At 43.4% G+C, this 24350-nt stretch overlaps 1 protein-coding gene across 1 annotated transcript; it reads right to left on the bottom strand.

The window, feature by feature from the left end:
• Positions 1-5112: 5112 nt before the first annotated feature.
• LOC120054300 (forkhead box protein Q1-like) lies at positions 5113-6168 on the bottom strand. The gene has a single exon (XM_039001714.1). It carries the CDS (start codon positions 6166-6168, stop codon positions 5113-5115), a length of 1056 nt encoding a protein of 351 aa, XP_038857642.1.
• Positions 6169-24350: the final 18182 nt, after the last annotated feature.

The following is a 24350-nucleotide window of genomic DNA, read 5'->3' as shown; positions in this document are numbered from 1 at the left end:
TCGAGCTTTAGAAAACAGACAGAAAATAAAATATGTAATAAACTAATCAGCTCCTCATCTATTTGTGTGTCTGTCTAACATCTGTCTAACATCCTTTCATGTGTAGTCCTTAGATATAAAAGATTTTCAAACAATGGCCATCAACAATAACCTTTACACTTCACAACAAAGGATGTGAGGATAAAATCATTTTCCACCGTGACACAGAGAAGTTTGTGGAACCTAATGGCCTTAGAATTTCCTGCGACATCAGAACGTATGACCCCCGCGGTGATCAGGATGCCTCCGCGGCTAGGAGGAAACTTTGTTCTGCGCGAGAGCACTTTGAAGACTGGCCACTGCTTTTACGAGTTCACAGCGAAGCGCGTATAGGAGCTCTTATTATAGCTGTTTTGAAATATCTAGTAAACAACAATTATATCACATATTTACATGGGTTCTGGTTTTTAATAGTGATGGATATCCTTTGGCATTTCTGTCCGAGTTTGATCCTTTTAGCCTGAAGAACACCAGCCTAGAACAATATAAATTGTTGTTTTTATCTTTGGTAAATATTGAAGTGTCAACTATAATATTATAGCTAATATTGCTTTAACGTCCCTGATTATTTATACAAAGGCTTACACCATTCAAATATTAGTTCATGAAAAATGTGGCTCAGAATTCTGTTTATGAATGTGTATTTAATATGTAGGATATTCATGAATAATAAATGAATGCTGCGGTGCATTAAATAAATTAAAATGTTGCTTTATATTGATTCACTTTTTGTTTTTGTTTTGATAAGCCATTAAACGACACACTCTTTCCATAGAAACACAGGCCTGCTGGTTGTTGGCTGTGGTGGAAAAATAAGTAAGGTATCTTGTTTGAGTAAAAGTAAAGATAACTTAATAGAAAATGACTCAAGTAAAAGTTAAAGTAACCCAGTAAAATACTACTTGAGTAAAAGTCTAAAAGTATTTGGTTTTAAATATACTTAAGTATCAAAAGTAAAAGTAAAAGTGTGAATTAAAAAAAAATCCTTATATTAAGCAAACCAGACGGAACAATTTTCTTGTTTATTAAATTTACGGATAGCCAGGTGTCCAACACTCAGACATAATTTACAAATGAAGCATTTGTGTTTAGTGAGTCCGCCAGATCAGAGGCAGTAGGGATGAGGAGGGTTGTTATCTTGATAAGTGTGTGAATTGGACCATGTTCTGTCCTGCTAAGCATTCAAAATGTAATGAGTACTTTTGGGTGTCAGGGAAAATATATGGAGTAAAAAGCACATTATTTTCTTTAGGAATGTGATTAAGTAAAAGTAGTCAAAAATATAAACAGTAAAGTACAGATACCCCAAAAAACAGATACCCCTAAGTACTTTGCACCACTGGTTGTTAGTCCTTCTCATAGGCCTATGGCCTACTTTGACCTCTCCTCACTTCTTTTGACAAGTGCCTACATCTTGCCTGAGCATTTTTTTTACTCCTTTTGAAGAGATGAAACATAGTTTAAATAGCTCTTTCCAGCGTATTTTAACGGTAATGTGCGTCTTTATGTCTTCTTTCAGGCGCCCCAGCAGCCGCGCTTCCTGTCCAGCTCAACTCGGACTTTTGTGCTGAGAGTACCAGGTTCTTTCTCCAGAAGCTCAGGCGCGGTTCAGCGGCCTGCAGAGTGACTGACTGTTTGAACTTCCTAACATTGTGCCTGGACTGCAGGCCTAAACCCTGGACCAGAACGACATAATATTTAGGTTTCTATTCAATCAATAGCGCTGAAGATCCCTATTATATATCGCGATTGACAATTCAAGGCAATGTTCCCGCGGTGGCAGAAACTGCTTTCACGGTAAACACTGCATACGTCGGCTCAATCGGAAATGACATTTGAACGCGGATCTTCCGGGTTCCTTCGGCGATACGGATTGAATGGAGCCCAGTGTCTACTGCTCTCAGATTCAGGCATGTATTCAGTTTATTAGGATACGCCATATCTTAACTAGTTCCTGTTCCACACACCAGCGAGAGCTAGTCCTAGGCTATAGAATGAAAACATAACGGTGGCCTACATTGATGGAGCGTTCACCTGTTATGGCCGTCAGTGCTAGTGCTCTGCCCAGTGCGTAGCATACAGGTGTGCTGTTCCGGGATTTCACCTGCAGGTTGCAGCATTGTTCCTGGAACGGGACTCAACCCTCTTACCTGTCACCTAGACCGCCGGTTGCACGTTTTGGTTTTTGCCCTAGCACTACACAGCTAAACAAAGCTTGATGATGAGTTGGTTATTTGAATCAGCTATGTAGTGATAGGGAAAAAAACAAAACGTGCATCTAAGGGGGGTCCCAGGACCGAGTTTGCAGACTGCAGAGTGAAACTATAGTGACACATGTCAGGTTATTTTTGTTAGCATAGTATAGTCCTGGGTCTATGCATCAATGTGCATGATTGAGGAGGACGGACAGATAATGTTTTATGTCAAAATATTTGTACACATGCATTGTATTTGTAGAAACATGTATGGGCCTAAGCAAGAATGTCTTCCGTTCTATTTGTGCCCAGATCGATGAGGGACTGATAACCCCTCGCAAGAAAGACAGGGTCAAATGCAAATGGGAAATGGCAAATGTATCAACACATTTGCTCTTTTTCTTTTCAGATTTGATCGTTTATCAATTGAGCAATTTTTGAGATTATCTTTCTCATTAGCCTATAGGCTCATTTCTCATTGGTCCACAATAAAATAATGCACTATTCACGATATTTTCTATGTATACTATTTTACAGTGTTTGTCTAGATACAGCACTTGCTAGTGATAGTCTACAACTTTGTCAATAACATTAGGCCTGACATTGTTAGGATAACGGGAATCGTAATTAATGTGGGCGACACTACATGTGATGACATCGAGGGTTTCCCTCAGGACCGTGGACTGCATCCGTGCTTCGATGGATAACCCCCATATATCCCCTGTCCGTGTTGAAAGGTCAAATCATTTAGGTTTTATTGGAAGTGTGTTGTGATCATTTATAGACTTGGCGCATGAAGTAGCCAGCCAAAATGATTGTTTCTCATTATTATACCCTTACAATAGTCCAACTTGTCTTTTGGTCATTTCATTTGGAAACATTGTTTTGGTAAAAGTTATTTGTATAGCTTATCGTTTAGCATACGCAGGTCTGTGTCTTCGTTGTTGTGGACAGGTAGGCTAAATGTCGTAATTCATCCCACATCTTTTTTTGTATTCTAAAGATGTTGTTGTAAATCTTACTCAGAAAATCAGAACATTTATTTAATGTTTGTCATGTGTTTAAAAAAATCCTCAACATAGCCTATAGCAGGATGAAAAAGGTCTAATATATTTTTTCAAATGTTTGTGATAAAAAAAAAAAACATGAAATGCACTGTTTTATAATAATAATAATTATTATAATTAGTAGTAGTATGTATTAGCCTATTATTATTTCAGTATGACATTTTGAATTGCGTAACTTGAAACGAGAACAAGCTACAAGGCAGAGTAAATTCAAATGTCATATTTGAACAAGCTATATTTGATTGTACAATGTTTATTGGAGACCCAGATCCCAGGCACGTTTCTTACCGTCGTGTGAACGCCACAGAACAGATCATGTTTAATGAGTACACCATAGTTTGGGTGGCATGCTATGGTAGGCCTACAATTTATCCTTAAGCATAAACCATAGTTTACATTTAGAGACAGAGTGCATTTGTCCCAAGTCTGAGATTTCATCCTCGAACCTATACAGAAGAGCTTGAGGAGACGTGTATGTTTTCACTGTGCTTAATAGATACCGTACATTATAACTACACATGATTTGCTATTGTGCAGCTAAATGTCTGTAATAACTGAACTCAAACCCCCTCACTCGGAACAACCTTCCTAGACGTGTGTTGCAGTTAAAGTTAATGATCCTTTGTGTAAAGCATCAGATTCTATGATTTACTTGACATAATTCAGCACTCCCCATTCTGGGACCGATCTCACCACCCTTAAATATTTAGAAATAGCTCAACCGAGCTGTAATTTGTGCCTAACAGTGTTGCTTCCTTAGCTGTGACGTTCCGTGCGGTGCAGGCAGAGAAGAAGACAGAGGGGTGAAATGTAAGTATTGTAAATCTGTGAATGTATATCCCTCTCTGTGCCTAACACTGCTGTTTCCTAATTGTGCCTTGCCGTGCAGAGTAGGCAGATGTCTGAAATGATTGTATATCTTTCTCTTCATTCCTCTGGAACTTCAGCAGGCTAGTTTAAGTGGTGAGGATGCCAAAACAGCGCCAGTGTTGCCAGGCGCTACGCCTTTCCAGTTCCAGGCAGATATCGGATCTTCCTCTGATCACCCATGCAAACTTTTTCCGCCCTCTGATTCCAAACACACTTCAAGTAGGCCTATAATTAATGGAAAAATATAGATGATTCTTTATTTTCCTTTAGGTAAAGATAAGGCAAGAGCAATATAAAAAATTAAATACTCCTGGTTTGCTTCGATCATTTTTTCCCCAATAAGTTTTTATTTAATCTCTCATAAAAAATATCGTCCATGCATGAATCGATGTTTAGGAAAACAGACAGTGTATTTCATTTCTTTTTGTGCAGCCTCCTTACATGGAGTAATCAACAATCCAACAAATATTTTAAAATACAATATTTTTCAGCAAGTCATACAAAACTACATCAACACATACATAGTACTATATTTTTCAAATTGTTGGCACATGGTAGCCGTCGTTTACATTAGAAATGACCTAAAAACCACGTAACACACACACACACACACACACACACACACACACACACACACACACACACACACACACACACACACACACACACACACACACACACACACACACACACACACAGTGGAAAGGCATGTCAGATTGCAACTAATTTGCCTGGTCCTAGTAGTAACCAGATAGAAATAAAGTCATGACAACAATAATACATTACGTTATTCATCACCGCTAAACGACTTGTTATAATCAGAAACAGTTAAATGCACTGAAATGCCCTTTTTTAAGACATTCGAAAAACGTAGAGCGCATAGGAAAGTGCACATGGCAAATTTAAGATACATAATTACATTATCGTCTGTTACGTTGGCTTTAGGAGAGCAATGAATCTATCTGGAAAGGATGACAGCTGCCAACTCGCGCTGTGTGCATCTTCACAGGGGAGAAAGCAGCCTCTGAGTTTGGCATGTGGCCCTGCGACGTCATGTGGAGAGCTGTGAGTGGGTCCCTGGTGTGCTCTGCGTGCTCCGCGAGGCTGCACCTGTACACGTTCAACATGTGTGACGCGCCGGTGCTGACCTGGGGGTAAGAGTGCTGTGCATGTGCGTGTGCCATAACAGCGGGTAGCGGTGGGTAGGCCAGTGTGTAGGGCAGCATGTGGTGAGAACCCGCGGGCCAGTAGAGCCGGTGGGCACCGGGGTTGACATGTGCACTGTCTCTATCGGTGTGGTCTCTGTCCTCCCTACGTATGAAGGGCTTGCTGAGGATGCTATCGATGGAGAAGGAGCTGGAAGAGCTGGAGAACTTGGCTCCCATCACCCTCTCCTCCCGGGAGGGCACAGATGCAGGGGCCGAGATGCGAGTCTCCTCGCCTGGTGTCTGGATGTCAGGGGTCTCGGTGTCCTTATTGGAACCACCGGACCGGCCCTTAGTGATGCGCTTCCTCCTGCGACGGAACACCCCGTCAGCGAAGGTGTACTCGCTGTGCGGGTTCAGCATCCAGTAGTTGTCCTTGCCCCATGGCCTGGAAGGGTCCCGGAGCACCTTGAGGAAACAGTCGTTCAGCGACAGGTTGTGGCGCACCGAGTTCCTCCAGCCGGTGTAGCTGCCCCGGAAGAACGGGAACTTCTTCATCAAGTAGTCGTTGATCTCGGCCAGAGTCAACCGGCCGCTGCCGGAGTCCCGGATGGCCATGGCAATGAGTGCGATGTAGGAGTAGGGCGGCTTGGGTCTGCGGGTGTAGGGCTTTCCCTTGCCATCGCTGCTGCTCGGGGTAGCAGGTGCCGGACTGTTGGCCACGCAGTCCCCGTCTGAGCCCAGCTCGTCCCCGGATAGGGGAGAGGGGACGCTACCTTCCGCATCACTGTGACTGCAAACCTCCATAGGCTTCTGAACGAAGTGGCTTGCGGAGAACACTTCAAGTTTCATTTTTTATATTTATTGTTTCCCCCCTCCTCCTCTCACCTGTCAGAGTTCGTTGCAGTACAGTGCGGTTCTCCTCATCAGAAAGTAAGACAATCTGACTGTCTGTGGTAGTTCTTTAGAGAGGCGCAGGTGTAGCCTGTGAGTCTGTTTCAGTGGTGGAGTCAGTGCACCTGTCTGTCTGTTTCGGTCCGAGGAGCTCCGATGTACAGAGGAACGGGAGGCACCCAAACTCGTGCCTGTTTAGCAGCTGAAAGTAGATTTGTCTCCGGAGACACACGCGCCCTGTTATAATATAATCCCTCCGCGAGAGACAGCCCACGGGGGGCGTGGTCTAGCGTCTCAAACTCAGAGTAATCTCAAATCCATTGAAGCGATTGAGGGATTTATGATTGCACGCTCCTCTGTGCCACACAGGAGTATGTAAAACAAAAATAAACACATAGAAAGCTAAAGTTAGAAGGAGGAGGGGAGAAGAACTATGTGTATTGTTCATATATTCTAGAGAGCTCCAATCTCTCTCTCTCTCTCTCTCACACACACACACACACACACACACACACACACACACACACACACACACACACACACACACACACACACACACACACACACACACACACACACACACACACACACACACACACACACACACACCTGAGTGAGTGACTCACCTGCATGACTGTAGATTGTGTACCAGAAAAGAGTTTAGCGTGAGATGGGGTGCATTTACCAGACAGGCACACACAGATGTGTTTACGTTTGTCATGTTTATGTTTGTAGAGAATCTCAGGTCACTCTTAAATTGATTTACAATTATATTTAATCAATACATTTACGGTGGTTCTGAACTAAAACACCTTGCTCGAGGTCTAATCTAACATTTCCTGTCTTTGCATAATAACCACCCAGCTAGCACATTTGGTTCCTTGGAAGTTGTGGGAACATAAAATGGAAAGAATTTTAAACATTCTGAGAATGGAAGTAAAAATATTGCCTGTTCTGCGAACAAACATTTTTAGGTTGCAAGGAGGTTCTACTATGTACTACGTTTTACTATGGTTTTCTGAAAGTTTTCATGGGAGGTTTAATTAACATTCTGAGAATGAAAATGATAGGTTATTTGAAAGTAATTAAAGTTCCGAGAACATATTTCAATAAGAAGTTTTATAACACTGCTAACACAATCTCCATAAACAAACATCGGCAGTAGAATGTACTGAAGAGCTCAGTGACTTTCAACATGGCACCGTCATAGGATGTCACCCTTCCAACAAGTCAGTTCGTCAAATTTCTGACCTGCTAGAGCTGCCCTGTCAACTGTAAGTGTTGTTATTGTGAAGTGGAAACGTCTAGGAGCAAAAACGTCTCACCAGTGAAGTAGAAGGCCACACATGCTTACAGAACGGGACCGGCAATTTCTAAAGCACATAAAGCGTAAAAGTCATCTGCCCTCAGTTGCAACATTCACTACCGAGTTCCAAACTGCCTCTGGAATCAACGTCAGCACAAGAACTGTTCGTCGGTAGTTTCATAAAATAGGTTTTCATGGCCAAGCCAACACCAGCCTAAGATCACCATAGGCAATACCAAGCATCGGCTGGAGTGGTGTTAAAGCTTGCCGCCATTGGACTCTGGAGCAGTGGAAATGCGTTCTCTGGAGTGATGAATCAGGCTTCACCATCTGGCAGTCCGATGGGCAAATCTGGGTTTGGGGGCTGCCAGGAGAACACTACCTGCCCCAATGCATGGTACCAACTGTAAAGTTTGGTGGAGGAGGAAAAATGGTCTAGGGCTGTTTTTCATGGTTCAAGCTAGGCCCCTTAGTTCCAGGGAAAGGAAATCTTAACGCCACAGCATACGATGACATTCTAGACGATTTTGTGCTTCCAACTTTGTGGCAAAAGTTTAGGGAAGGCCCTTTCCTGTTTCAGCATGTTGCCCCCGTGCACAAAGCGAGGTCCATACATAAATGGTTTGTCGAGATCGGTGTGGAAGAACTTGACTGGCCTGCACAGAGCCTTGACCTCAACCCCATCAAATACCTTTGGGATGAATTGGAACGTCGACTCCGAGCCAGGCCTAATCGCCCAACATCAGTGCCCGACCTCACTAATGCGCCTGTGGCTAAATGGAATCAAGTCCCCGCAGCAATGTTCCAACATCTAGTGGAAATCCTTCCCAGAAGAGTGGAGGCTGTTATTTATAGCAGCAAAGGGGGGACCAAATCCATGTTTAATGCCCATGATTTTAGAATGACATGTTCAACAAGCAGGTGTCCACATTGGTCATGTAGTGTAGCTTAGTTTGTGTTAACTGTTCTTAACTCCAAGCACAGATAGGACACAAGGAAATTCATTTGCTTAGGCATTAATCATGCAAACACATGTATTTTTTATTGTCACACAGTGTCAGTGAGATTCGAATTTATGATCTTCTGTTCTTTATCCATGGAATTAGTCCACTGCACAACCAGGATGGAGATAGCGTGCCATGTTTTTTAAAGTCATACAAAGCTGTTCATTTTAGTCTATTCAAAGAGACCCCATTTCAAAGGAAACAAGCAGTCATTAAGATCAGGTGTGACCATTGAATGGGCCCGCCAACACACCTGAACATACTCAACAAGGTAGAAGATAAGACTTTTGTTTATGCTGAGAACGGAATGTATATGTTTTTAAATTACATTCTTAGAACTTTTAAAGTTTTCTTGTGGTTTTCATGGAAAGTTTTCTTAACGTTCTCGGAACAATTACATTTGAATAGACCCATGAGGAAACCTGTAGGAAATCCTTATGCTGAAGTACTGAAATTCCCACCAGTTGGAGAACATTCCTAGAACATTACCAATATTGAAATGAATTGTAACCATGTTTGAAGTAATAAAATACCAGGAAAATAACGCTTTTTTGTCAAGTTCCTTAAATGTGTTGAGAATGTTCCAAAGCCAAGCAACTATCCTGCACCATTCACAGAAAGTTGTGGGAAGTTCGTATGCAAATTTCTCTTGAACAGAACAAAGAACAACAAAAGAGGAAAGAAGTCTTTGAATCATCCCCTCTTCTGTTGTGTCTATCAGCCATCTTAATCTGTCTTTAATGTTAGGAGCTCTCAAAGTTCCTCCCATTGTTTGTTCAAAGAATAACAACATCTCCCCTCCCACAAAGCTTAAGAGCTATATCAAAGGTTGTGCATAAAACACACACACACACACACACACACACACACACACACACACACACACACACACACACACACACACACACACACACACACACACACACACACACACACACACACACACACACACACACACACACACACACCATTTGTAGCCTAATCCTAAAGTACATTTTACATTCTTAAGTTCAGGCCCCATGATAATACAAGGTGTTGGGGACTCCTCCCTCAACATATGACTTCTCTGGAAAGGGGAAGTACTGCTGAGTCAATACCGAGATGACAACACAGTAAAAATAGATGGGTTTAGGTTAGCTCCATAGTAATGCAATATGTAAACTCGGGTTAAAATAAAGGCAAGCCCTGCATTTGCAAAGCGAGGATTACCTGAAAGGTCATGTATAGTTCACAGAATGGCACAGAAGTTCAAATGAAAGGGAAACAAAACGTTGAATTGACGTTTGTGCCCAGTGGGTTAGTGCTTGACATGCAGTAGCTTATACGAACGAGACCAGGAGAGTGATGAGACCACTTGGCGATATGGGTGCTCTGAGATTTTTAACTCTAGACCTATAGCCTATATCAGCATTATTTATCTCATCAGTACATATGTTTTTATCATGCTCTCGCTTCTAGAATTACAGACTAATATCTGTCCTGTACCACTCTCTCCTATGGTCAACCCCTCTTCACCCTGTCTCTCTCTCGCTCGCTCGCTCTCTCTCTCTCTCTCTCTCTCTCTCTCTCTCTCTCTCTCTCTCTCTCTCTCTCTCTCTCTCTCTCTCTCTCTCTCTCAATTCAATTCAATTCAATTTAAATTTAAGGGCTTTATTGGCATGGAAAACGTATGTTTACATTGCCAAAGCAAGTGAAATAGATAATAAACAAAAGTGAAATAAACAATAACAATGAACAGTAAACATTACACTCACAAAAGTTCCAAAATAATAAAGACATTTCAAATGTCATATTATGTATATATACAGTGTTGTAATGATGTGCAAATAGTTAAAGTACAAAAGGGAAAATCTCAATCTCTCTCTCTCTAAGCAGGGGTAACGACGCAGCAAAAGGTCGGAAAGTTACATGAGTTATGAGCTTGGCCCGGGGTGAGTGATAATCATTAAACTGTCTTCTCCGCCACACCTCTTCGCAGCCCGGAGGCTATTTGGACTTAGGATGAATGTGAAATATTCCTTCGCGCTCCGCTGCCTGCCTGTGTGCGTTACCGGGTTCACCGGGCAGGCAAACAAGCCCGCGCGACCCGCGGTTGGTTCTGCTGGCTGGATGCGCACATTTCTCACACAAATACACACTCTAACACACACACACACACGCACACGGCATCGGTTACGCACTGTCTGTATATTTGTGTTTGCTGTGGCTTTCTCTCACGGCCTCACTCCAAAATCACTTGTCAGTACACTGACCGAGCCATGAGACTCCTACCTCAGCCTACTACCAGACAGATAGAACGATGAGCGCATTCTGGAACGCTATTTTTAATGTGTCTGCATTCTTTAACACACGTTGAAATTTTCCCACGTCAGGAGATAGCTCGAGACTTCAGTAAACACGCAGTCAGTGCGTAATTATCACCTTGGTCACGCAAGGCGCGGCATGCGTGAGGTGCAGTACCCGGAACACAGCGACTCTGAGCACCTGGCTTCAAGTCAAGAGATGCACCTGTGGAGTCTGGTCTGTTGTGGTGAGGATACTAAACAGACTGTCTTGGATGCTGTGTTTCTGTGTCTTGTTTGTTTCACGTCGTATGTGTGTCTAATAGAGAGCGAAATATATAGATAGAGAGAGAGAGAAAGCGAGCGAGTGAGCTCCAATGATTACCCTTTTGATACTACTTAGGCCTGTTTTTTCTCACATACGCAAAGCAGCGCGCCATATTTTATATTTTCTTGGGGAAAGATGTTCCCTTCCTTTCCATAAAAACCTGACCAAGTTTGCGCATCTCAACCGTTGCGTTCAGACAGCGGGCACTGATGTCCATTGCCCGTTATCTCACCCCTGACCTTACTCCTTAGCATACCTCAAATAGACTTTCTCTCAACTCATTATAAGTCACGATCAGACCCTTCCACGACCCATAGGTACAGAGGGGACACCGGGCTACCTTCCACGCGCGCTGGAACCAAACACAACACTCGTCTGATTTAATGAGTTTCTGATGGAGGTTAATAAATTACATGTGCCCTGTTTCCTCTTTCTGGAAAAAAACACCACAGTAGCCTATATCATCAGTAGATTATGTATTTCTATTTCTATATTTCCCAGGTAATTTTCTTCCTCGCAATAAATCCACTTTGTTGCTACTGCTCATTTGCGATGGCGGTTATTTAATCAAAATCTGTCAGGGTTAAATGCATTCACCCGGGAACGGCCGAACATGGTGGCATAGGCCTAGCCTACTCCCATACACCAGGTCTATAGTAAGTAATCTAAGTAATCTGTATATACGATTTAATTAACGTTCCAACCCACCGGTAAACGTACAGAAAATGACGCATAACATTCCTACCTACTCGAAAACCTATAGGCAACAATGCAAAGCGAATATTTGTGTATTGGAGAGAAATAGAGCGCATACCAAGCTATCATGACCCTGTTGATGAGCAGGAATTCATTCCGCAAAACTCTGAACCATGTTAACAGAATACTTTAGCTTATCCACCACAGTAGGCCTATATCAATTAACATGTCATTATACATATCTTATTACTCCAACTCGTAAATACATCTCATCCAGTTCCTCTAGATCTCGGCTGCAACTATAGCCTTTACAGTCTCATGTCAGAACTAGACGTTCATCATGTTTCTCAACGTGGTATGCTATATCAAGGGAAACATGCCTATCCTATTGAAGATGTTCGTCTGCTTTCACGGTCTTAACTCAAATAATATGCAGTGTGTTTCATGATTTGGTTTACAGTAGGAATAGGCCTATGCTCAAACTGGAGCCAATCGCACAGTAGAGTATACATGGCTGGAGCATAATGTCTGGATAGAGTTACAGCTGCTTCAGGTATATAATTCCCCTCTGGTTGTGTTTCCAAAACAAAATTGTTTCCAGCAATTCTGAGTGAATGGGCCAACAAAATACATAAACAGTGCTGCTTACAGTTAGAGAATGTTTCTGGTCAGTGTAAACTTACAGAGCCTAATTCAAGCAAAAATGCTATCAGGATAAGGTTAAACAGCCTTCGTTGAAAGAGCATTGAGATTGATTATAGATTAATAATATACAGCTCAGAAAATTGCTATTTGCCTCACACAAGAAACAGCTTCACTGAAAAAAATTGAGATGTACAGAGTAATGTTGTTTTACCATAGTTCTCTTTCTCTGTCTCTGTCTCTTTCTGTCTCTTTCTCTCTCTCTCTCTCTCTCTCTCTCTCTCTCTCCCTCTCCAACCCCCCTCTCTCCCTCCCACCCCCTTCTCTCCCTCTCTCCCTCTCCAACCCCCATCTCTCTCTCAATTCAATTTAAATTCAATTCAAGGGGCTTCATGGCATGGGAAACATATGTTTACATTATCAAAGCTATTGAAATAGATAATAATCAAAAGTGAAATAAACAAGGATTAACAGTAAACATTACTCTCACCAAAGCTCCAAAGGAATAAAGACATTTTAAATGTCATATTATGTCTCTCTCACCCCCCCCCCCCCCCCCACCCACATACACACACATATATACACATACATACATACACAAACACACCTGCTGTGTGTTGTCAATGTGAGCGATTACCTAAAGCTAACAGCCCATAAAGCTCAGATTTACACTGTTCAGGTTATTATATTTTATTTCCCCTTTATTTAACCAGTTAGGGCAGTTGAGAACAAGTTCTCATTTACAATTGCGACCTGGCCAAGATAAAGCAAAGCGGTACAACACAAACAACACAGAGTTACACATGGGATAATCAAACGTACAGTCAATAACACAATAGAAAAGTCTATATACAGTGTGTTCAAATGTAGTAAGATTAGGGAGGTAAGGCAATAAATAGGCCATATTGGTGAAATAATTACAATTTAGCAATTAAACACTGGAGTGATAGAAGTGCAGAAGATGAATGTGCAAGTAGAGATACTGGGGTGCAAAGGAGAAGAAAATAAATACAAATATTGGGATGAGGTAGCTTGGTGGTGTCACGTTCTGACCTTAGTTCCTTTTTTATGTCTTTATTTGAGTTTGGTCAAGAGCGTGAGTTGGGGTGGGCATTCTATGTTGTTTTTCTATGTTTTGTTCTATGGTTATATTTCTATGTGTTTGGCCTAGTATGGTTCCCAATCAGAGGCAGGTGGCAGTCGTTGTCTCTGATTGGGAGCCATATTTAGGTAGCCTGTTTTCCTTTGTGTTTTGTGGGTGGTTGTTTTCCTGTGTCTGTGTTTTCACCATACGGGACTGTTTCGTTTTGTATCATTCACGTTGTTATTTTTGCATTCTTAGTGTTCAGTTATTAAATTGAATATGGTCACTTACCACGCTGCGCTGACTTAGGCACACGGGGAGTGTGGCTAAGTCAGATAGGAGACCTGAGCCAACTCCCCGTGCTTACCGTGGAGAGAGGTGGTCCGGGCAGGCACCGTGTTATGCGGAGAAGCGCACGATATCCCCAGTGCGCACGCATAGCCCGGTGCGCTACATTGCCGCTCCTCGTATCGGCCGGGCTAGAGTGGGCATCGAGCCAGGTGCGATGAAGCCTGCACAGCGCATCTGGTCTCCAGTGCGTCTCCTCGGTCCGTGTTATATGGCACCAGCCCTACGCACTGTGTCTCTCGTGGGTCTGCACAGCCCAGTGCGTCCTGTGCCTGCGCCCCGCAAGTGCTGGGCTAAAATCAACATCCAGCCAGGACGGGTTGTTCAGGCCCTTAGTTCGAGACCTCCAGTGCGCCTCCACGGACCGGTCTATCCTGTGCCTCCTCCAAGGACCAGGTCTCCAGTAGATCTCTCCAGCCTGGTGAGTACTGCGCCTGTTCTAAGAACCAAGTCTCCTGTGTGTCCCTCCAGTCCGGACCCTCCAGAGCAGCCCGTCTGTCCTGAGCCGCCTGAGCCGCCCGCCAGTCAGGAGCCGCCTGAGCCGCCCGCCAGTCCGGATCTGCCTGAGCCGCCCGCCAGTCCGGATCTGCCAGAGTCTCCCTCCAGTCCGGATCTGCCAGAGTCTCCCTCCAGTCCGGATCTGCCAGAGTCTCCCTCCAGTCCGGATCTGCCAGAGTCTCCCTCCAGTCCGGATCTGCCAGAGTCTCCCTCCAGTCCAGAGGTGCCCCTCAGTCCAGTGGTGCCCTTTACTAGGGTCTCGAATCCAGGGTCGGTGACGAGGGTCGCCGCTCCTAAGGTATCACAGAAGGGGGCCGAGACTATGGTGGAGTGGGGTCCTCGTCCCGCTCCAGAGCCGCCACCGCGGTAAATGCCCACCCAGACCCTCCCCTATAGGTTCAGGTTTTGCGGTCGGAGTCCGCACCTTTGGGGGGGGGGGGGGGTACTGTCACGTTCTGACCTTAGACCTTAGGCCTAGTATGGTTCCCAATCAGAGGCAGGTGTCAGTCGTTGTCTCTGATTGGGAGCCATATTTAGGTAGCCTGTTTTCCTTTGTGTTTTGTGGGTGGTTGTTTTCCTGTGTTTGTGTTTTCACCATACGGGACTGTTTCGTTTTCGTTTTGTATCATTCACGCTGTTATTTTTGCATTCTTAGTGTTCAGTTATTAAATTGAATATGGACACTTACCACGCTGCGCTTTGGTCCTCTCCTCATTCCAACGACAAGCGTTACAGGTGGGCTTTTTACAGATGGGCTGTGTACAGGTGCAATGATCAGTAAGCTGCTCTGACAGCTGATGCTTAAAGTTAGTGAGGGAGATATAAGTCTCCAGCTTCAGTGATTTTTGCAATTCGTTCCAGTCATTGGCAGCAGAGAACTGGAAGGAAAGGCGAACAAAGGGGGAGTTGGCTTTGGGGACGACCAGTGAAATATACCTGCTGGAGCGCGTGCTACGGGTGGGTGCTGCTATGGTTACCAGTGAGCTGAGATAAGGCGGGGCTTTACCTAGCAAATACTTATAGATGACCTGGAGACAGTGGGTTTGGCGATGAATATGAAGCGAGGGCCAGCCAACGAGAGCATAAAGGTCGCAGTGGTGGGTAGTATATGTGGCTTTGGTGACAAAACGGATGGCACTGTGATAGACTACATCCAATTTGCTGAGTAGAGTGTTGGAGGCTATTTTGTAAATGACATCGCCGAAGTCAAGGATTGGTAGGATAGTCAGTTTTACGATGGTCTGTTTGGCAGCATGAGGGAAGGATGCTTTGTTGCGAAATAGGAAGCCGATTCTAGATTTCATTTTGGATTGGAGATGCTTAACGTGAGTCTGGAAGGAGAGTTTACTGTCTAACCAGACACCTAGGTATTTGTAGTTGTCCACATATTCTAAGTCAGAACCGTCCAGAGTAGTGATGCTAGAAGGGCGGGCGGGTGCGGGCAGCGATCGGTTGAAGAGCATGCATTTAGTTTTACTAGCATTGGAGACCATGGAAGGAGTGTTGTATGGCATTGAAGCTCGTTTAACACAGTGTCCAAAGAAGGGCCAGAAGAATACAGAATGGTGTCGTCTGCATAGAGGTGGATCAGAGAATCATCAGCAGCAAGAGCGACATCATTGATATGTACAGAGAAAAGAGTCGGCCCGAGAATTGAACCCTGTGGCACCCATATAGAGACTGCCAGAGGTCCGAACAACAGGTCCTCCAATTTGACACACTGAACTCTATCTGAGAAGTAGTTAGTGAACCAGGCGAGGCAGTCTTTTGAGAAACCAAGGCTGTTGAGTCTGCTGATAAGAATGCGGTGATTGACAGAGTTGAAAGCCTTGGCCAGGTCGATGAATACAGCTGCACAGTATTGTCTTTTATCAATGGCCTTGAGCGTGGCTGAGGTGCACCCATGACCAGCTCGGAAACCAGATTGCATAGCGGAGAATGTTTGGTGGGATTCGAAATGGTCGGTGATCTGTTTGTTAACTTGGCTTTCGAAGACTTTAGAAAGACAGGGTAGGATAGATATAGGTCTGTAACAGTTTGGGTCTAGAGTGTCTCCCCCTTTGAATAGAGGGATGACCGCGGCAGCTTTCTCATCTTTATGGATCTCAGAAGATTAGAAAGAGAGGTTGAACAGGCTAGTAATAGGGGTTGCAACAATTGCGGCGGATAATTTTAGAAAGAGAGGGTCCAAATTGTCTAGCCCAGCTGATTTGTAGGGGTCCAGATTTGCAGCTCTTTCAGAACATCAGCTATCTGGATTTGGGTGAAGGAGAAATGGGGGAGGCTTGGGCAAGTTGGTGTGGGGTGTGCAGAGCTGTTGACCGGGGTAGGGGTAGCCAGGAGGAGAGCATGGCCAGCCGTAGAAAAATGCTTATTGAAATTCTCAATTATCGTAGATTTATCAGTGGTGACAGTGTTTCCTAGCCTCAGTGCAGTAGGCAGCTGGGAGGAGGTGCTCTTATTCTCCATGGACTTTACAGTGTCCCAGAACCTTTTGGAGTTTGTGCTACAGGATTCACATTTCTGTTTGAAAAAGCTAGCCTTTGCTTTCCTAACTGCCTGTGTATATTGGTTCCTAACTTCCCTGAAAAGTTGCATATCGCTGGGGCTATTCAATGCTAATGCAGTACGCCACAGGATGTTTTTGTGCTGGTCGAGGGCAGTCATGTTTGGAGTGAACCAAGGGCTATATCTGTTCTTAGTTCAACATTTTTTGAATGGGGCATGCTTATTTAAGATGGTGAGGAAAGCACTTTTAAAGAATAACCAGGCATCCTCTACTGACAGAATGAGGTCAATATCCTTCCAGGATTCCTGGGCCAGATTGATTAGAAAGGCCTGCTCGCTGAAGTGTTTTAGGGAGCGTTTGACAGGGATGAGGGGTGGTCGTTTGACCTTAGCCCTATTACGGACGCAGGCAATGAGGCAGTGATCGCGTACATCCTGGTTGAAGACAGCAGAGGTGTATTTAGAGGGCAGGTTGGTCAGGATGATATCTCTGAGGGTGCCCATGTTTACGGATTTAGGGTTGTACCTGGTAGGTTCCATGATAATTTGTGTGAGATTGAGGGCATCTAGCTTAGATTGTAGGACGGCCGGGGTGTTAAGCATATCCCAGTTTAGGTCACCTGACAGTACATACTCTGAAGATAAATGGGGGGCAATTAATTCACATATGATGTCTCGGGCACAGCTGGGGGCTGAGGGGGATCTTTAACAAGCGGCAACAGTGAGAGACTTATTTCTGGAAAGGTGGATTTTTAAAAGTAGAAGCTTGAACTGTTTGGGCACAGACCTGGATAGCATGACAGAACTCTGCAGGCTATCTCTGCAGTAGATTGCAACTCCACCCCCTTTGGCAGTTCTATCTTGGCAGAAAATGTTGTAGTTGGGGATGGAAATTTCAGACTTTTTGGTGACCTTCCTAAACCAGGATTCAGACACGGCTAGGACATCAGGGTTGGGGGAGTGTGCTAAAGCAGTGAATAAAACAAACTTAGGGAGGAGGCTTCTGATGTTAACATGCATGAAACCAAGGCTTTTACGGTTACAGAAGTCAACAAATGATAGCACCTGGGGAATAGGAGTGGAACTGAGGCTACAGGACCTGGGTTAACCTCTACATCACCAGAGGAACAGAGGAGGAGTAGGATAAGGGTACGGCTAAAGGCTATAAGACCTGGTCGTCTAGTGCGTTGGGGACAGAGAATAAAAGGAGCAGATTTCTGGGCGTGGTAGAATAGATTCAAGGCATAATGTACAGACAAGGATATGGTAGGATGTGATTACAGTGGAGGTAAACCTAGGCGTTGAGTGACGATGAGAGAGGTTTCGTCTCTGGAGGCACCAATTAAGACAGGTGAGGTCTCTGCATGTGTGTGGAGTGGGACAAAAGAGGTATCTGAGGCATTTTGAGCGGGACTGAGGGATCTACAGTGAAATAAAACAATAAGAACTAGCCAAGACAGCAGTAGACAAGGCATATTGACATTAGAGAGAGGCATAAAGCAATCACAGGTGTTGATCAGGAGAGCTAAGACAACAACGGGTAAATGGTGATGAATGGGCAGAGCGGGTCAGTTAGGTACATACAGGACCTGAGTTCGAGGCTGGGGCCGACAGGTAAACAAAATGACGTACCGTGTTATTGAAACAGTCCAGGGGGCATCAGCTGTGCAGCCGAGTGATCATAGGATCTAAAGAGCAGCAATAGGTGAGTTAGGGTGCCGTTCGGTAGTCACTACTATGCTAGGCGAGCAGGGGATACAGCTTTCAGAAAAGCTAGCGGGCCGGGGCTAGTAGATGGTTCTTCGGCGACATCGTAACAGAATATCCTGTTGAGACCACATCGGGCGATCACATTGGTAGTCCAGTCATGATGGATCGGCGGGGCTTTGTGTCAACAATAAAGGCAAAGGAGGCATTGTAGCCCTAGAATTAGCTGGTATATGGGCCTAGCTCGAGGTTAGCTCAAGGCTAGCTGGTGCTTGTTTCGGAACAGAGGCGTTAGCTAACAGCAGCCACTCGTTTGCAGCTGCGATGATCCAGTGTAATGATCCGGAGCGGCAGGAATCTGGTGATATGGTAGAGAGAAGCAGTCCGATATGCTCTAGGTTGATATCGCGCTGTGCAGACTTGCAGGTGTTGTCCGAGCTAAGACTGGCTGATGACCGGGAAAAAGGTGAAGACCGCTTACCGTGGCTAACAAAGACTAGTATCTAGTTAGCTGGCTAGCTCCTGATGGAAGTTCCAGTTATAAGGAATAAAAATAGCAGATACGTACCACATTGGGTGAGGCGGGTTGCAGGAAAGTATATTTAGTTCGTAGATAGAAAGTGAGATTAAGATATTACTCGAAAAAATACCGGCTATTTGCACGGGATAAGACAAAGACAAAAACACACGTCATACTGCAACGCCAGTACTAAACACCAGGTTAGGCCTGGTGTTTAGTACCAGCGGTATGGACACATGTTCTATACGTGTTATAGCTCAGATGTATAGGCATCTCTCTTGGCCCCTTTTAAACTCCATTTCCTCCCTATTCTCTCTGTCTCTCAGTCTCTACCTGCCTCCCTGTACGTTAACTATTCACACCCTTTCACCTTAGTATCCCCCCCTCTCTCTGTCCATATATATGTGCAGTTTGACAGCAGGGCTCTTGACCTAACATGAGTAGGAGGGGGAAGTGACAAATTGATTAGCCTAAAGGTTTCATGGCTCCACTTCTTGAACAGCCATTTTGGTTTAAAATGTTTTTAATATGTGGTGCTTGTGTCTATATGCCAATGCAAGGCAAATATCCTGACACCTGTGTGTAAGAGAGTTACAGTATATAGGCCTATATAAATTGCTCTGTTGAGGTACAACACAGACAGAAACAACTACATTCTTTTCCACTATATGAAAAAGAAGGCCTACTAGGTTACCCTCACACACTATCACTAGAATTTTTCATCTCTGATTACAAATCAAATCACATTTTATTGGTTGCATACACAAATTTAGAAAATGTTATTGCGGGTGTAGCGAAATGCTTGTGTTCCTAGCTCCAACAGTGCAGTAATATCTAACAATACACACAAATCTAAAAGTACAAAAATGGAATTAAGAAATATATAATATTAGGAAGAGCAATGTCGGAGTCCAGAGCATAAATACAGTATATATATATATGTGATGGGATGTATAGACATTATGGACAGTATGTGGATAGAATATGTAGTATATCTGTAGAATACGTAGGATAGAATAGTTTATAGTATAAACAGCAATAGTTGAATAGGATGGCCTTGACTAGAATACAGTATATACTGTATATATGAAATGAGTAAAATAGTATGCAAACATTATTAAAGTGACCAGTGTTCCATAACATATTGACAAATAAATCCCTACTATAGATGGTTTAGAGTATAATATCATGAATAGTGAAAGTGTTTAGCTGGAATTCAAGAAGTCAAGAGTTAACTCAGTGGTAAATCAAAATAGGGAAGCAGAGCTATGTGCACTAGCTATCATTATCACTGTCACTGCACAACAAACATGTGTACACTGATTGAGTGTGAAGAGGCACCAAGAACATTTTACACAGCTTTGTTATTGCTAATGGTGGGCTGGAGGCGTGTTGAAGTGTGATTGTGTGTGTGTATGTGTGTGTGTAAGTTGGATCTGATTACACACACTCTGCTCAGATGGCTACACACACCTGTGTGGGACAGATTTGGCGTGAGAGACAGCAAGCACACCTGTTTTTCTGTTGTGTCCCCCTTTCTTACGTAATGACGAAGCGACACCATTCATTCCAATGTTGACTAAATCATAACTCACATTTACACATCACTTACCACTTGAATGGCTCTAAAGCTACTCTGCTTTGTTTTCCCTTAGATCATGCTGTACACTTAGTAACCCAATGCAGTGAGTGAAGAGTGTGTTCAGAGGATACATGAGAGCTGAGGGTCAGTGGGGTCAATTGAGGAAACAACACGGTGTACAATACAGGGTTGGAGCCATTCACACATAAGGTTGAATGTGGGTGTTTGGGAAATACCTACTACCTGAAGCTCATCTGGCCCAATGCCTCCATCATTGTTAAGGATTGTGGGTTGTTTTAAATTGTAATGGTCCTACAAGTGCAGGACAAAGCTTTCAAGAATAGAAAAACACACGCACGCACGCACGCACGCAGACAGACAGACAGACAGACAGACAGACAGACAGACAGACAGACAGACAGACAGACAGACAGACTCAATAACAAAATAAATGTATGTATAATGTGTGAATGTTTGTGTGCTAAAATTGGCACCTTGTTGTTGTAGAACAGTCTTAATAAGTCCTAATATATCTGCACCTTTGCTTGGGTCTGTGCTCACACGCTAACCCCTGTCTGCTCATCTGTGGATGACTCTCTACCTCCATCTGATCTGTTTCCTTCCAGCTCTCATCACTCTCTCTAACTCCAGCTCTGTGTGAGTAGGTCAGAGGAGTGTTTGTGTGTGTAAATGTGTGAGCCACGTAGAGAGGGCTCCATGACAGGCCCTGCTTATAGTGTACTTGCTTCACTACACCTCAGAGTGGGGATTGTCTCTACAACACTGTGTACAGAAAGGTTAGATATTCCTAACCAATTCCATCCATATTTGAGCGCAAGTGTGTGGTGCTGGGTTGGGTATTGTGTTTTAGTGTGTGTGTGTGTATTAGTGTGCTTGTGGTGTGTATGCCTGCATATGTACAGCTGTGTGTGTGTGTGTGTGTGTGTGTGTGTGTGTGTGTGTGTGTGTGTGTGTGTGTGTGTGTGTGTGTGTGTGTGTAAGACAGCGTAATACAGGTAGGTCAGCCAGTGGAGGATTGCAGTGCATGCATTCCATTTAGTTTATTCCTTCAACGTTAGATAATTATGGTTATTATCCTCTACGTTTTTTTCCATGCTCTGTTGCTCTGCTGCTCTGTTTTCTGTCTCTACTACTTTTTGTTTTGGAAGATAAGGGGTGGGAGGCTTCCAGTCCATACAGTATAATCAGCAACACCTGAACACTTTACAGTTGCAGAACAAAGTTCCCACACAGTGAGTTCTCTGTCTGATGTTTATTCTTGCACTACTGGCACAGTTGTTTGCAATGAGATCATATTGTGTGTTTATACTACTGCGGTTTCTCTGTATTAGTTGCTTAGTATACTATATATTTGCATATATACAGTGCCTTCAGAAAGTATTCATACCCCTTGACTTATTCAATAACCCATAATGACAAAGTGAAAAGGTGTTTTTAGACATTTTTGCAGATGTATTGAAAATGAAAAATATAAATATCTCATTTACATAAGCATTCACACCCCTGTGAACTACAAGGTTGTTGATCCATCCTCAGTTTTCTCCTATCACAGCCATTTAAGTTTGTAACTGTTTTAAAGTCACCATTGGTCTCATGGTGCAATTCCTGAGTGGTTTCCTTCCTCTCTGGCAGCTGAGTTTGGAAGAACGCCTGTATCTTTGTAGTGACTGGGTGTATTGATACACCATCCAAAGTGTAATTAAGAACTTATGTCTGCTTTTCTTTTTTTACCCATCTACCAATAGGTGCCCTTCTTTGCGAGGCATTGTAAAACCTCCCTGGTCTTTGTGGTTGAATCTGTGTTTAAAATTCACTTTCTGAAGGCTTGACTGAGGGACCTTACAGTTAATTGTATGTGTGGGGTACAGAAATTAGGTAGTCATTCAAAATCATGTTAACCACTATTACAGAGTCCATGCAACTTATTATGTTACTTGTTAAGTACATTTTTACTCCTGAATTTATGTAGTCTTGCCATAACAAATGGGTTGAATACTTATTGACTCAAGACATTCAGCCTTTCATTTTTTATTACAGTTTTTTCCAACTGCTTACACACAAAATCTTTTCATGTCACACGATTTTTGAAACCTCTCACTCAAAGTGCAAAACTACACACCAAATATCCAAAACCATAAGCTATTTCTCAGCCTTTGACTCAGTTGTCAATTGCATAAAACACTTTTTTCAAAACACTACACACAATTCTCTACCTAAAACACAAAAACCTAACAGGAAGTGACTTGCTTTCCTTTTCCAAACACAACCAATCAAAATGCTACACTTATTCACCAGGTCACACACACACTCCTCACATGTGCAAACACTAATAGCTTAACTGATCACTAACTAATCACTGCTTTACTGTAGTATAGGCCTATAAATAGGTCAAAGGTCAGATTACCTGTTTTGAACAATGGATGCCAACAATGGACAGAGAGCAAGAGGAGTAGGAGGAAGAGGAAGAAGAGGACGAGGGCAAAGAAGAGAAGGAAGGAGAGCCATCTCTGATGAGATTAGGGCAACACTTGTTGATCATGTGATCAACCACGGTTTGACCATGAGAGAGGCTGGACTGAGAGTCCGGACTGAGAGTCCAGCCCAACTTGAGTCGATTTACAGTGGCGTCCATAATTCGAACCTTCAGAAATGAGAACAGGTATGCAACTATCTAATGACTATTTTAGCATTACAGTAATGTACTGTAAAATATGTATGACTGCATAGTATTGCATAAACATTTGTAACTCTAAGCCATCCATTTACTGCACTGCATTGAATGAATGAGGTTGGTTATCATGCTGTACTACATTTTTTTGTACATTGTTTACAGTTCCTATGCTGAACACATACTGTGTTTGAATTCTGTATAGAGTGGAAAGGCAAAGACATCATGGAGGACGAGGACGCTTGTTTACAGATGTACAAGAGACTGCAATTATAAATATAGTTTTGGCCAACAATGCAATTAGGATTCGGGAGATAAGAGAGAATATCTTGAATAATGACACCATATTTAACAACATCAATGATGTAAGCCTGTCGACCATACAACGCATCCTCCAACAGCACCGAGTGACGATGAAACAACTTTACAAGGTGCCATTTGAGAGAAACTCTGACAGAGTCAAGAATATGCGACGTGACTTTGTAGAGGTATGTATGCAGCACTACTTCCAGTACTTCAGACATACCATATTTACTCATCTGTATATCCTTTTGTCTGTTACAGAGAGTATTGGAGCTGGATGCCCATGTAATTCGCCATGAATTTATTTATGTGGATGAGGTTGGCTTCAACCTCACCAAAACCAGGCGCCGCGGAAGAAATGTAATAGGACAGAGGGCAATTACCAATGTCCCTGGACAGCGTGGGGGTAATATAACTATGTGTGCTGCCATCACTCAAAACGGGGTCCTCCATCACAATGCTCACTTTTCTGGATGCAATTTACACAATGCTTGTCGCTGATCCAGATCAGGAGCCTGCTAGAGTTGTAGTTTTATGGGACAATGTTAGTTTTCACCGGGCTGTTCTGGTCCAAAACTGGTTTGCCACCCATCCACAATTTGTAGTTTTGTACCTACCCCCATATTCACCTTTTCTAAATCCC

Source organism: Salvelinus namaycush, chromosome 10 (genome assembly GCF_016432855.1).
Source record: "Salvelinus namaycush isolate Seneca chromosome 10, SaNama_1.0, whole genome shotgun sequence".
Lineage (NCBI taxonomy): Eukaryota > Metazoa > Chordata > Actinopteri > Salmoniformes > Salmonidae > Salvelinus > Salvelinus namaycush.
Note: the sequence above shows the minus strand (reverse complement) of the source record. Positions and strands in the feature narration are given on the sequence as shown.

Coding starts and splice junctions, on each gene's coding strand:
- LOC120054300 (XM_039001714.1), bottom strand. CDS start 6,168: ATGAAACTTGAAGTGTTCTCCGCAAGCCACTTCGTTCAGAAGCCTATG.